At 45.7% G+C, this 13251-nt stretch overlaps 1 protein-coding gene across 1 annotated transcript; it reads left to right on the forward strand.

The window, feature by feature from the left end:
- The first annotated feature begins 3133 nt into the window (after window positions 1–3133).
- Window positions 3134–3725, forward strand: B0H65DRAFT_113646 (uncharacterized protein). Its single transcript, XM_062820619.1, has one exon. It carries the CDS (start codon window positions 3322–3324, stop codon window positions 3670–3672), a length of 351 nt encoding a protein of 116 aa, XP_062684597.1. The 5' UTR covers window positions 3134–3321; the 3' UTR covers window positions 3673–3725.
- Window positions 3726–13251: the final 9526 nt, after the last annotated feature.

The following is a 13251-nucleotide window of genomic DNA, read 5'->3' on the forward strand; positions in this document are numbered from 1 at the left end:
CGGATCGGTTTCCTTAATTCGGATAAGATTATATAATATTTATAAGAAGTTAGCGTAGATAGGATTAAGCGTTTACAATTATATTTATAAGTATAGGGTGAAAGAGGAAGAAAAATTATTATAAATACGATTCGAATATACGATATCTATTTATACTAGTAGCGGCGCTTTGAACGTCCTCGTATACCGCTATATTATAAGGCCTTTATAGTACCCCCTTACGGGGGCTAATAATAGGAGAAACGAATTATTAGGTTTATATACGACGTAAGAGAGTTTTTAAACGTAATAATAAATATTTCGGCGGAAGGATTATATTTAGTAGTATTTTAGCTAGTATTCTACCCTTGAATGGGTGTTCTAACGCTAAGTAGCTTCCCGTCTTGGTATGTACGTTAAGGGATTTTATCGGATTTTAATTAGGTGTATTTATAGGGTAACTAGGAAGGCCTACTTTAAAGGAATTAAAGGGTAAAACTATATATTTAGTAATTTTATAAACGGGGATTTCTTTTGCGGAGGGTAGTATTATAAGGCTAGATTCTATACCCTATACCAGTTATACCATAATTATTATTGGCTAGTATACTATATTGTTATATAATAGAGCTATGGTACTGGGTAGCCTTGGTAGTAGTTATGGGGTAGATTTATAGGTGGATTTTACCTATGCCCTATATCTGCCCTGGCTGCGCACACCTTTCTTGCTTCCCTCGTACAATAATAAAGATCATACCTTATACTTAACAGTGCCTTCGCCCCGTGATACGTTTTTAACTTTGGTAATACGGTTAAAATATCGAATATTTAAATATAGTACGTATTTAGTAATACTAAATAAAGAGAATTATTATATAATCCTCTTATTTTTAAATTTTAAAATAGAATAGTAGCCTTCGAGAGGGTTAGTTGTAAATATTTATTAAAGAGAGGTATAGTTAATTAAGAAAAGAAAAAAAAATTAGCGTTAATAATTCCTAGGTTTCTTCTAATATTCTTTAGGTCTCTTCCAATATTCACTAAGTTTCCTCCAATATTCTTTAAGTTTAAAAAGAAATTAAATTCCGTTTTATTTACTCTAGATTCTTAAAGGATTAAGGGGAGTAAATGAAAAAATTAATAAAAAGAGAAGGGGTTTATACTTATAATAATAAAAGTAAGTACTTACAAGCGTAATTAACCTATTACAACTTTATATCCTTCTAATTCTTTTCAATATACCTTCGCATAGGGTCGTCTTAATTTAAATTAACGAAGGCAAACCAAATAGAATAATTACAACCTTATTTAATACATTTTTAATGAATAGTATCGACTATACGTTCTAAATACTCTTTATAACTATTACTAGTAAATTTCCGTTTAAAGATCTATTTTACGTAGACGTAATAGAGGAAGTAATTAACTTTGATATTAGGGAAGGCTAATTTTATAGCGCATTATTCGACGGTAGAATCGTTTATAAAAAAGTAACAAAGTAGCTATAATTAACCGCTTTTTATTACCTACCCCCGTATTATTAATAGAGCCTTTCTTACAATATTACTATCAGCCTTCTTTATAAAGAAGTGATTATAAGGAAGTTAATAGCCGTACTTATTACAAATAAGAAGGGTATAGAATAATTAATTAAATTAATTCGTATTGTGTGTAGCATCTATGAGGATAAGGTGCTTTTACCATTGTAATGTATTAATTTAATTTAATAAGGGGGGAAGAATATATTAATTATACGTATATAAATAAATAAAAATGATAAAAATGATGAAAATAATAAAAATAATAAAAATAATAAAAAAGGATATATTAGTAATCGATTAAATTACCCTACGAGAAATTTCACCATCTCTTTGCGTAGCCTTAACGGCTTTACTAAACAATTTGAAATTATTAATATTTTTATTTACTATTACTTAAATAGATAGGTATTATAATACTTAATCGATTTATAATTAGAGGACGAAGTCCTTACCTACACAATATAGATTTAAATAAGCGAACCGAAATACCCTACCCTAATTAAATACATCGTACTTACTAAATTAACGACTCCCAAAATTATAAAATACAATTTTGGCAGCTTCTAATCGGCTATCATTACTATAAAAGGTATAATAGATAGTAGCCGAAAAGAACCTTCGAGTAACGTTATTAGAAATTAACTTTTTAAAGCTAAAAGTTCGCTTAGTTTAATTTAAAAGATTAAAATTATAATTGTAAAGCTAATTATTATTTGATTTTAATAATATATTAACTAATATACAATTATTATTCCTAACTGGGCTATAATACCATAAAATTATAATTACCTTCGTTTTATACTTTTAGAAGTTACGTATTATTCTATTACGTTTTCCTTTAAGGTCTTTTCCCTTATAGTACTTTCTAAATTTAGTTTTATATAACCGATAGCGTAGATATAGCTTTTCGCGATTAAGGTTATTCTTATTATATTAAGGGCGGCCGGTCGTTAAATAAATTTAAATACGGCGCATTAATATTAAGGAAGGTCTTCTAATAATATATATATTTAATCGGCGGCGGGGTTAGCGGTAGTAACGATAATAGGTTTATCTTTTTATATAGGCAGCGTATTTAGAACGGAGATAATAATTATTAGTTATAAAAGAACATCAATTATAGTAATTTATATAAGAATTATTCGTATAATATTTACTACCCTCTAACGCATTTTTACAGACAGTATTATTATTAAGTACGAATAAATCCTCTTCGTTTATTTTTACAGTATAGAGAAACGCGCCGGGTATAAATTAGTCGAATAATAATTCGTTAAAATTAATATCGCGAAACTACTAGAAATTATTAATATCCTAATCTAATTCGTAGTCGAAAAACTCTTAAAGATCTATAACGCCGACGACCTACTAGTATTCTTATTAATCTATAACGACAGCGAACTTTAAAGAACGATAATAATAGTATTAATACGACTAGTAGAAGGTAGTTATATAGGGAGAAGTAAAAAGGTAAATAAGAGAGACGTAAGTAAAGAGAAATATTAGTATATAAATTATTTGATTTATTTTTCTAGGAAGTGACCGTACTAGCGGTAAAATTGGTGCCTGCTTACTACCGCAATATACCAAATTTCGTGCAATACTGGTAATTTTCTCAAAACAATAGCAATTTCGTCATAGATAATAGGAATCGTATTATTTAAATACCCTCTATTTATTGCCAAAGTTATACGAAAGTATATGGAAGAATAGTGGTGTAATTGTATTGTATCGTGAATTGCGCGTATATTTTGGTAGTATATTTGTTTTTAGCGTGTACGGTTAACAAATCTTATGTTATATGAATATTTACTATTATTTTTCTGGGAGGGAGGATGTGACTGGGGGTGTGGTACGTACTGTTTTAGAAGCCCATTACGCAAACCCAATTCGTCTCGGGAAAAGCTGGGGAACGGAACTTGGGGCGCCACCCGAATATCCTATAGTGAAGAATTTCATGATGAGCGAGACGCGCATAAGGAAGGATGGGTCTCGAGGGTCCAGAGTTGCCTGCCAAGGCTCGCAAGACTCGACCAGATCAGCCACGGGCATCCGAGAAAAGAGCGCTGAGACCAAAGAGGGTATTCCCATGATGGTCAGTGGCGGGTCCAGACCTGAGGAGAACCGCATTGTTTCCCCGGGTCTTGTGTAATTTGGGGCCGTCCACCGCTAAGCATCTGTGGACAATAAACATGGGCAGCATGTGGCAACCGGCATCGTCAGCCTCGCTGGCGGGCGAGTTGGAGAGGGGTGGATGCTATGGGGGAAGCCATGGGGTGGTGGTTATTGGCGGAGGGGTGCAATGATTGCATCCATACGGTACATGTCGACCAGACGTTATCGGCAATTTCAAAACGCCACTGTATTTCCCGAATGTATAAGCATACGAACAGAAGACCGGGAAGAGAGGGGATTGAGGGGGCATCTGGTCAAGTAGGTACCGGTTCTAGTGATCCTCGCCTGGATGACTTTTGAATATCGATACCTACCTGTGCTCATCATGTCGATTCTCTCCTCGCGCCAACGGAGCTTATCGTGGGGATGAGCATGGGAAGGTAGGGGAGGTAAGGAGGCAGGTCAGACATCCCAAGATATTATCAGGCGAGATCTGCTGGGGTTGCGCACATGACCGCTGTAAGCTTGACGATGGGGAAAGTCAATCGCAATAACGAGATGCAATCGCGTTATTTTTATCGTCGGAGTTCAATCGAGCAAGCGAACGATATTGCGATATTGGCATCAACGGCGGATGGAGCACCGCACCTGCCTAATTTCAACTTTCGACTGCGATGTAAGAAGGAGCGATTCAGGGCGCTCAGGCATCGGCAATACCTGTTCTATTATTCTAAGAAAAGCAGCCCAAGAAAGCATACGACGCATTTTTTTTCCACTACGTCATGAATGCACCCTTTTTGCCAGCTGATGTTAGCACAGGCATTAAGAACAGCTTGGCAGACGGGACATTCAATTGGGTGAAACTTCAAGTTGGGAGCCCTATGGCACTGACGACGGAGCAGACATCTTCCATATCAACGGGGCACTTGGCAAACCAGCCAATCATCTGGCAGTCGCAGATGGTTTCAAACATTATCTTCTGATTTTTTTTCTCCTCCGAGCTGGGCAGCTGGGATCATCTCACCGAGCAAGAGCTTGTGAGGTGGAAAACGGCAAGAAGAAAACTGAAAGGCTTGGTTGTGGTCTTGGCTTCCGCGCTTAGTTGATACGTTCAGGTTCATGTAAGTAACGAGGGATGTAACTCGCGACTGTAATGCCTACGTATCCGTAAGTTACATACCTTCATTTCAAAGTTTCAATACCTAGCGAAACTTACCCCAAATTTCATCCACGTTCATTTCTCCAACTCCCGTCTCAACGGAGCACGAAATTTTCCCAGGTCACGAAAGATTCCCCCCATTGACTCTGACCTCCGTTCTCTTTGCTCCCTCCCACCATTGCACTCCCAATGAGTGGCAGTTCCCAACGGAGCCGAACTGGGTTGGTCGCACAACGTCGCTTTTTGCAGGGAGAATGCTTAAAACGGAGCGAACGTTTTCGAACCTTTCTAGAAGAAGAAGAAGAAAGTACCCATCACAACATCAACAAAGATAGGCAAAAGGATTCGACATTTGACGTCCGGAAAGCTTTGCCCCGAGCATGCAGGAAACGGTACCGTAGGCACCAAAACGGCGGGGACTAGTATCAGGACATAAACGTCGAGATGAGTGGATGGTGGGATTGATATGGTGGATTGATGGACGGGATGGTTTGGTGGCACCGATGAGAGACAAGCGGGTGCTTCCTTCAATCCCCCTTTATTGACCTCTTTCTCAGGGGCAGTGTACACTTCAATGCCTTTTTTGGAGGGCGTGGAACCGCTTCCCGTCAATCTCGTTTTATGCTTGTGGTGGTGGAGGTTAAGATAGAGGGTGTAGCTGAGTGGCATGATAGGACGGTGCCCGCTCGTTTTGTGCTACATAGTATGCTAGGTAGTGATACTGTAATTCGTAGCTGGATAGCTGTTGTTGTTGTTGTCCACTTTCTTATAGCCGTTTTGCGAGGCATCTGAGAGGTTGTCATATTCATCGATAACCGGTACTTGATTGTAGCTAGTACACAAGCCGAGGCGATAGATACTTGTCTTCTAAGAGGTGACTCTTGTTGTTTATATGTTTATCAAACAAGATCATCGTCTTCACGTGCGTACCTCAGTGTAGTGTATGTACTTGTTGGACGATCAAACCAGCAATTCGTTGGTTGAAAAAACGTGCTTGTCATCGACAGACAGATGATGTTTCATTCGTCCTCCGAGGAGCCTGTAAACGTTGACCGTTGAATGATCGCCCGGCCGGCGCCGGGCTTCCCGAGCGCTCCCGCTCGTCCCTGCCGTCTTCCGATGAGCACAACACTAGTGACAATAATATGGCATGGACGAGAAGCAAGTCGACCAAAGAAGTTTGCGGAACGTGTCAACATGCTGCAGTGCTTTCTCAATTGGTCTCGGTAAGGCAATTGCTTTCGTGTCAGTCGATGCACTCATAGAGGTAAGAATTTGCATGATCCATCAAAACAATGGTGTCAGTTAGGTACCCGTTTCGTTATACGGAGAAAAAAGCAAGGAGACGATGAGACAGGGGGAAACGGACGAAAAAGGGGCTGAAAACAAAAATATTTTCTGCTTGGCATCAAGGGGATGGATCCTGAGTTGCAGTCGACCTGAAAACGCTGACATCCAATGCAGGGGAACAGCTTCCGCTTTGCATGGCTATAGGTCCTCTCAAACAAGTGATCTCCTTTGACTCAAAACTCAATCTCGTGGGGGCTGATTTGCATTCCGGGTCCCGCACATCAGGCCATGTGCTACGGGCGTGGGATGCTGAGACGGGATCTGGGTTGACTCGATTGAGGTGCTCGGGGAGATTATAGCAACTCCCGCGAGGCCCGGGGTAACGGACCTGGAGGTGGTTGTTGCTATCAAGATCGCCGTTCGGAATAGCGCTCGCTCGATCCATACCACCTTCCGAAATGACACCCGCCTGGTTGGCTTTCTGATTGAAGTTTGTGTCGCCTTGCAGAGTCGCAGTTCCTCTCAAACCCCTTGAATTCGCCGGCGCCAGAACAGCAGCCCGATTCCATCATTTTCCATTCTTAGGGGGAGGTGGTTGATCAACAACTCCATGTCCGAAGCCCAAGGTACAGTTGTACTGAAGCTCTGCTCAATGCTCATATCCTCGGACAGCGTATCCTGACATGGAGCTGTTGAGTCACTGAGAACATCACGTCAGCTCCGACGAAAACTGAAAAATCTCGCGCCGTACGGTAGGGGACCATGTGCTGATACGGAATACTTCACTGCGTACGAGCGAGCGAGCCCAGCAGAAAAAACGCCATCAAATCAAACAGTGGCATCGGAACCATCATATGCAGCTGCAAGCTGCATATCATTTTCGAGATGCTGCACGTACCTCAGCGGACCCTCCCGCCCCCTCACGGGCATCCCACCGTTCGGAGGACCTGTGCCTGCTAGTGTGCCCGCCTCCCGTTTCCGGTGTAGGGAAGGCCATTGTAGCTAAAACAGCACTGAACCCTGTTACACCTGCACGCCGTCACGATGGTTGCATACCATCACCCGTAGTTTTCTGTACTCAACCGTCCCTCGCTTAGCTTTCAGGCAGGCCCCAGGCCAGGCCCGCCTCACAAGTTGCACACGAGCGGACATTTTCTTCCAACCCCGTTGGGCTGAGGCGATCACGAGTTCATGGTTGTTTGCTTTTGATGGCCTTCGCCGGAGTCTTCTGTGCCTGCAGAAAACTATTTTGTTCAAGCAGCAGTGGCTCTTGGCGTCTGGCGTGAATGGAGTGCCTTGGTGAAGAAGAGAAGAGGAGGAGGCAATCAAAGACGGAGAATCCTAGAGGTGGTTGGTTGCAAAATTCATGATAGGTGCCGTAAGTCGAATTAGCGCGGATAGTCGAAGAGAATGATGAGAGGAACGCCGGCATGGTGGGGAAAATTATCGTCTTTTCTCGTTGTCGGAAGTTACATTGATGTACGGTGATGGAATAACATAAGTCGCAAAAGTAATCCATTTCTGGTAGGTAGTAAGGTGTCTTCTGTTCGTCCGAAAAACTCGCACAGTTTCAAGGTGATATCACATTCGCAGCAGGCAGTGTCACATGGCGGACCCATAACAACTCCAACTGTAACGACGGGATAGCCCGTCTCCCTCCCACAATGTTGTTGTTAGTGGGTTGGGGTATAGTCGCCTTCTGATGTTGGATGTATACCGGTAGACAGAGATGAGAGAGCTCAACTGTGCACATGATATATAATAGCTCTCACTCGGATGCCGAACAATACGGCACAGAGCGCGGCAGCAGTTCAGGAACGGGAAACCAAGGGAATGCGGAAAACCTAACGGATCCTGTATCATCAGAACCATGCGGTCTCGCCCTCACACCTAAAATGGGATAACCCGTAAGCAAGGCTCGAAGAAGACAGAGGCTGATTGCATCTCGGCGGGCGCAATTTCGCCTTGTCGAAGAAGCAAATTTTGTGTCCAGAAACGGACCTGACGCGGGATCACTTTATCCACTGAAGCACCTGCAACAGATGATGTGCTGGTTTTCGTTCAGTCTTCCACATGGCGATGAGATCTTAACCGTGTTTGGATTCTGCTTCTTGTCTTTCCGCCGTCTTGATGGCACTTGTCTGGCCTCGCCAAGATGTACCTAGGTAAGGGCTCCGGCGGTTTCGTATGGCTGGTTCGAAGAAGAAGCTTCCATCGCCAGATCCAATGTCACAACAAAAGCCAAACATCACAGGCCGGACAAGGAGATCCGACTTTCAGGGAATCCATTTCAGGGCATCAACGGAACGGAACATTTGATCGCCTTCCCCAACAATGACGCAACGAGTGGGGAACTTGACGTTCAGGGGTTTGGGCGTTTTTGACAAAAACCCATACCCATTCGTGAAAATTCCATAGCCGGCTTCTGGGTACTGGGCGAAAAAAGAGTCCGTATATTACCATGTAATGTACTGTGTTCACCTAATTTATGCGACGGTTATCTCGAGCCGTCCCGTTGGCACCGTCTCTCGCACGATTCTGACCTGGAGTGTTGTGAGCAAGGGATAAACATTAGCATTTAGACCACCAAATCCATCGCAAAGGTGTACTCAGCCAGCAACTCGACGTCGACTCGGTATGCCACGGCGCTAAACTTTATCACTCCTGACAATGAAGCGGTGTGATGAAGGCAAAGGCAAAATATCACTCTGCTCGGCTCAGCGGTCCACGGCTACGAGCAACGTAACAAGATGACGGGTAGTTGCACTTTACCAGCCTGGCCTTGCCAGCCATTCTGTCTGGTATTTGGTAAAATCTGCGCAGCTTAAGCGCCATTGGCTTGGGGAGGAGGGGTCCGGCTTGCTTGAAACGGTGCCTCCGACCAATGTTGACGGATATTAGCCCTGTTGTTATTGAACTCGGTAAGACCGCCCTGTACTGTAACAAGACGTTGAAGTTTTATGGCCTCGTGACACATACCTGACAGCTGCGGTAACCTGACAAGCCCGGGAAATGCCAATTACCAAGGCGAGAGGTAGGCGAAACGTCCTCATCTCTTAACCAATACAGACGCCGAATCCATCTAACCAGCAAGGCCGTTTCTGGATGACAGAGGCACAGCGGATATCCCGGTTTATTGTCAACGCCTTGTCGCCTTGTTTTACTCCGCATGTGAAGAGGTTTTCGCACAGGAGATCGTCCAACTTGAAACGCGCGTGGTCGTTCTAGCAGTGCTGAGATGGCTGATCCTCATGGTGATCAATCAAACGGTCTTGTTGGGATTCAAAGAGATCCAACGCTCCAGCGTGCGGAAGCCCAACCGGAAGTGCGTGACGCACAGTGACCGGCGAAATATGCAGATACTTACCTGCTAGCAGGAAGATAGTGGGGCTATATCGGTCGATTGGTATCCGAGTCGGACTTGTCGCGGACCCGGAATGAGGGGCGGCCGACGGCAGACGAGTGAGTGCGGCTCCACGGATCGTGGTCCGATAGCAGGAGTTGTCGACATGCCGGCCGGCCGGCCGGCCGGGGTCTGCTGATTTGTTGAGCGCCGTGCTTGACAGCTCTGGCCTGGCATCAAACGGTGGCTGCTGAAAACTCCAGGACGCCCATAATCGGTACAACTAGTCTTGCACTTATGGCTTAAAAGCGTCAAATTCGCCTGGCATGCTCATCGTATTGGCGGCGTAAAGTGCAAGAGAATCGCAGCATATGTCTTGGCATCTGGAAGAGAAATGGAACCACGGAATAGTTAGCACCCGTGGCACGCTCCCATAACAGGTGCTGCGTTTCGTATGTACCAGTCATTTGCTGGGGAACTGAGGTCGTGGTGCTCACCTAACCTTGGGTGTTCAGTGATGGCCTCATGAGCCAACATCCTGGCGCTAAACACAAAGCCAGAGGCCGCCTTAACAAAATGTCGGTGAGTCGGAAATGGTCTGTATGTGTGAAGATATCGGGTACCGATGGGCCACCGTCAACCCTTGTATCGTGTATGTACGTACCCGACATTCAACTCCATCGGTGTGAAAATGAAGAGTCACCACAGGAAGCAAGCAGCATTTGACGAATATAAGAGTATCAAAACCAAGACTCGGCGAGGAGCGAGTTGAGTTGGAGGCGGCGTTGTCCGTTCTCCGTTTCGGCTACTTGGCCAAACTCTACCGTATCCTCTACCGTCACATACCTTCCAGTGATACACCTTGTCTCAAGCGTCAAAACCCCCATTGGCATGAAGATCTTCAGGATTGCTCTGCTTTCCAGTCGGCTCAGCCGCATGTTATTGACATGTTACGATGGCTCGTGGATGGCTTCAAGGGACTCGGGACCGGGTGCCCGGCATCGGAGAGGGGGAGGGAGATGGCGCCGCAGCTCCCTGTTTGTCAACTTTAAGGAATGCCGCGCCTACGACCACATGGACGAGCTCCAGATGATTGGTCCTCACCCATGAAGCGTGCTGTTGAAGACCCTGATGCGTCACATCCCGGGTACCATACTACCTCCAATCGAAACGCGCGATGGCCCGAGGGGCTTTCTCTCGCTTCAGTTTCTTCCATGACTGCGGCGGCTCATCAGTGCGTGGCTTGCCGGGTTTGTTCAATGGTACAACGGTCAACAGGGGGCTGTAGCTCCCTGAAAACCCATCTTCTTGGATCTCCATGTGGGTAACGGAAGAGGGTTGAGAAATTCTTGTCTGTCACGAGGCAGAGACAAGATAGGCCCCCGTCCGTGCCGCATGTATTTCGACACGGCTGGGAAATGTTGATGCTGAAAATGAGGTCAGCTCGGCTCGGCTACATAGAATGAACGACAGGATTCGTGCTTTGGTAACCGAAGGTAGTGGAGTGTGGGTAATGGATTTTTACAGGTCCCGCAAGGCAACTCTCTCGACATCTGGTGATATTGATCTGTTCGTGACGAGGTGATTTTTGACGACATGAAGGTGTCGAGGTGCTCGAGAGATCTTGATGATCACTAGCCGAAATCCTCGTTGCAAGTGTGGAAGGTGAAAAACTTGAAGGGCCAGGTAGCTGCGACTGGCAATCTAGTGATGGGTAGTGACAGCGAGATCACGCTGCCTCTTTCCAACAAAGCCGTTTCAATGGTGATTTTCCGCCTGCCAAGGGAGACTCGTGTTTCAGGATTGCTGATTCTTGCCTTACTTGATCTTGATAGACTTTTGTCATGGGGTAGGCAAACAGCAGGTCATACCTGGAGCCTTGACCCCTCTCCTTTGTCCATAAACGGCAGCAGCGATCTGCTTGGGAAGAGGAACTTGAAGGCATCCGAGAACAAAGAGAGCGCCCATTCCAACCATCTCAGTGGATGCCCTGATTCATGATCAGTGGCACGGCTCGAGCACGGGACTGGGAACAATCAAAGATTTCCAGCTCCATCTTGCGAAGCCATCTCGGGGTTTCCTCCTACCCAGCCTTTACATAGTAAACCCCCATCAGGCTCGAGCTAAACAAGGCGCCGGGTGATGACAGTCGTTGAAGTCGGCCCGGGACCGCATGGCCGGCACCAGTCCCGCGACAAGGTATATTACGGACAAGGACTCTAGGTTACCGTCTGGTCCCCATCTTGTTCTCACTCCGATCTCTAATTGGTCGCGGCGGCCTATGTCAATTCGATGAATTTCTCGACTGTTACTCGCCAACCAGCCTATCATCAATCACAGTCGTGCCTGCACCTCATTCGGATTCAATGTCTTGGGAGCCTGAGCACGTACCTTTACCAACTTGGGGCCCTCTTGTGTGAAATACCTTATACACCCTTTGCTATGTGTAGTCAACATAGTTCGAAAGACTAATAGCAGCTAGGTTCCGTGGTCAGCCCTCGACGATCAGTTTGTGGTCAGGGCGACAGATCATAGTAGAAGCGAAGGAACCAAGTCCCTAAATAGACGTGATTCGTTGGTGGAGACGAGAAGGGTCAATATGGCACCGTTTTTGGGATTCTTCTCCCATCCCAATTGCTGTCCATTGAAAAACGCCAAAAGGGGGCTCCTGGACGATCGGTACCAAGCAAGTCCCTGACGGGGCACGTCTGACCTCACTGCGCTGAAGCGAGCTGACCGAAAAATGCAGCGGTACGTACCCCATGTTCACAGGTCGCCTATCAGCGTTCATCCAAATTTGCGGTAGCCTGGCGACAGGGACAGAGATGACTTGGACAACCCGGGACAGCTCATCTGATCGGCCTCGATTGTGAAATTTTCCGATGCATTTGGAGAGATGCTAGTCTTGCCAGTCTTCCCCACGAGTCCCTGATGAACCTAAACCAATGTAGATCATCCGCGACGGCCCTATCGTCCAGTGAGGGGGTGCCATGGAAGGTTATGAGGCTACTGTTGTAGCCCAATTCACACCCATACGCTCAAATATGAGATATCTCCCTGCCCAACCCTCGGCCACGCGACGTGGACATCATGATCCAGTCAGACTCGGACGTCAAAGGAAGAAGGCGGAGGGGCCAAATAGTGGACATATGACAGAAAGGGGAAGGAATGATGGAAAGGAGAAGGAAGTTGTAGTTCGACGCTACACCACTTCGGATATACGGATGCGCTAGGCAGGCGCAATGAGCCTGGCACGCCTGGGCACTCGTCGCAATTGGAAGAGTGAGCTCTGGGCGTGCTTTCAGAATTTTCTTTGCTACAAAGATTGCTGCCCACAGCTGCCGTATTCCGTCCAACTCGTGCGGGTTTGGCATGGCGCTCGCGTGCAATAGGTTCGTGGGAATCCCTTGCTCATTTGCCTCCTCTGCCAGGTTCCGCGGTACCTCCACGCTTTGACATGCAACCGCTGGACTGGTACGCACCACTGCAGGTTAGGTAGTATGTACTTACGGCTTACACCAATACAGAGCGCAATTTTTCCGTAAGATTCTTGTATGGCGTTTTGTTATTTCGCTGTTACGCTCTTACATTTCCGTAATTTTCAGTCCAGTCACTGCCCACTCCTGCTTGCACTGCTGCATGCAGTCTGACACTTGAATCTGGGGCGCACCTTCCTGCTACCCACCCTCATTAGTTCCGAGTCCCCACTGATGTGGATGTGTGGATAGGCGGCCCCCCCTCTGCCCCAAAAGCTCCCCAGGATCAGGACCACTGCGGCGGACAGAGGCAGCACAGAGCAAGCATTTCTGAACAAAAGAATCGTT

Source organism: Neurospora tetraspora, assembly GCF_033439725.1.
Source record: "Neurospora tetraspora strain CBS 560.94 chromosome Unknown B0H65scaffold_2, whole genome shotgun sequence".
Taxonomy (NCBI): domain Eukaryota; kingdom Fungi; phylum Ascomycota; class Sordariomycetes; order Sordariales; family Sordariaceae; genus Neurospora; species Neurospora tetraspora.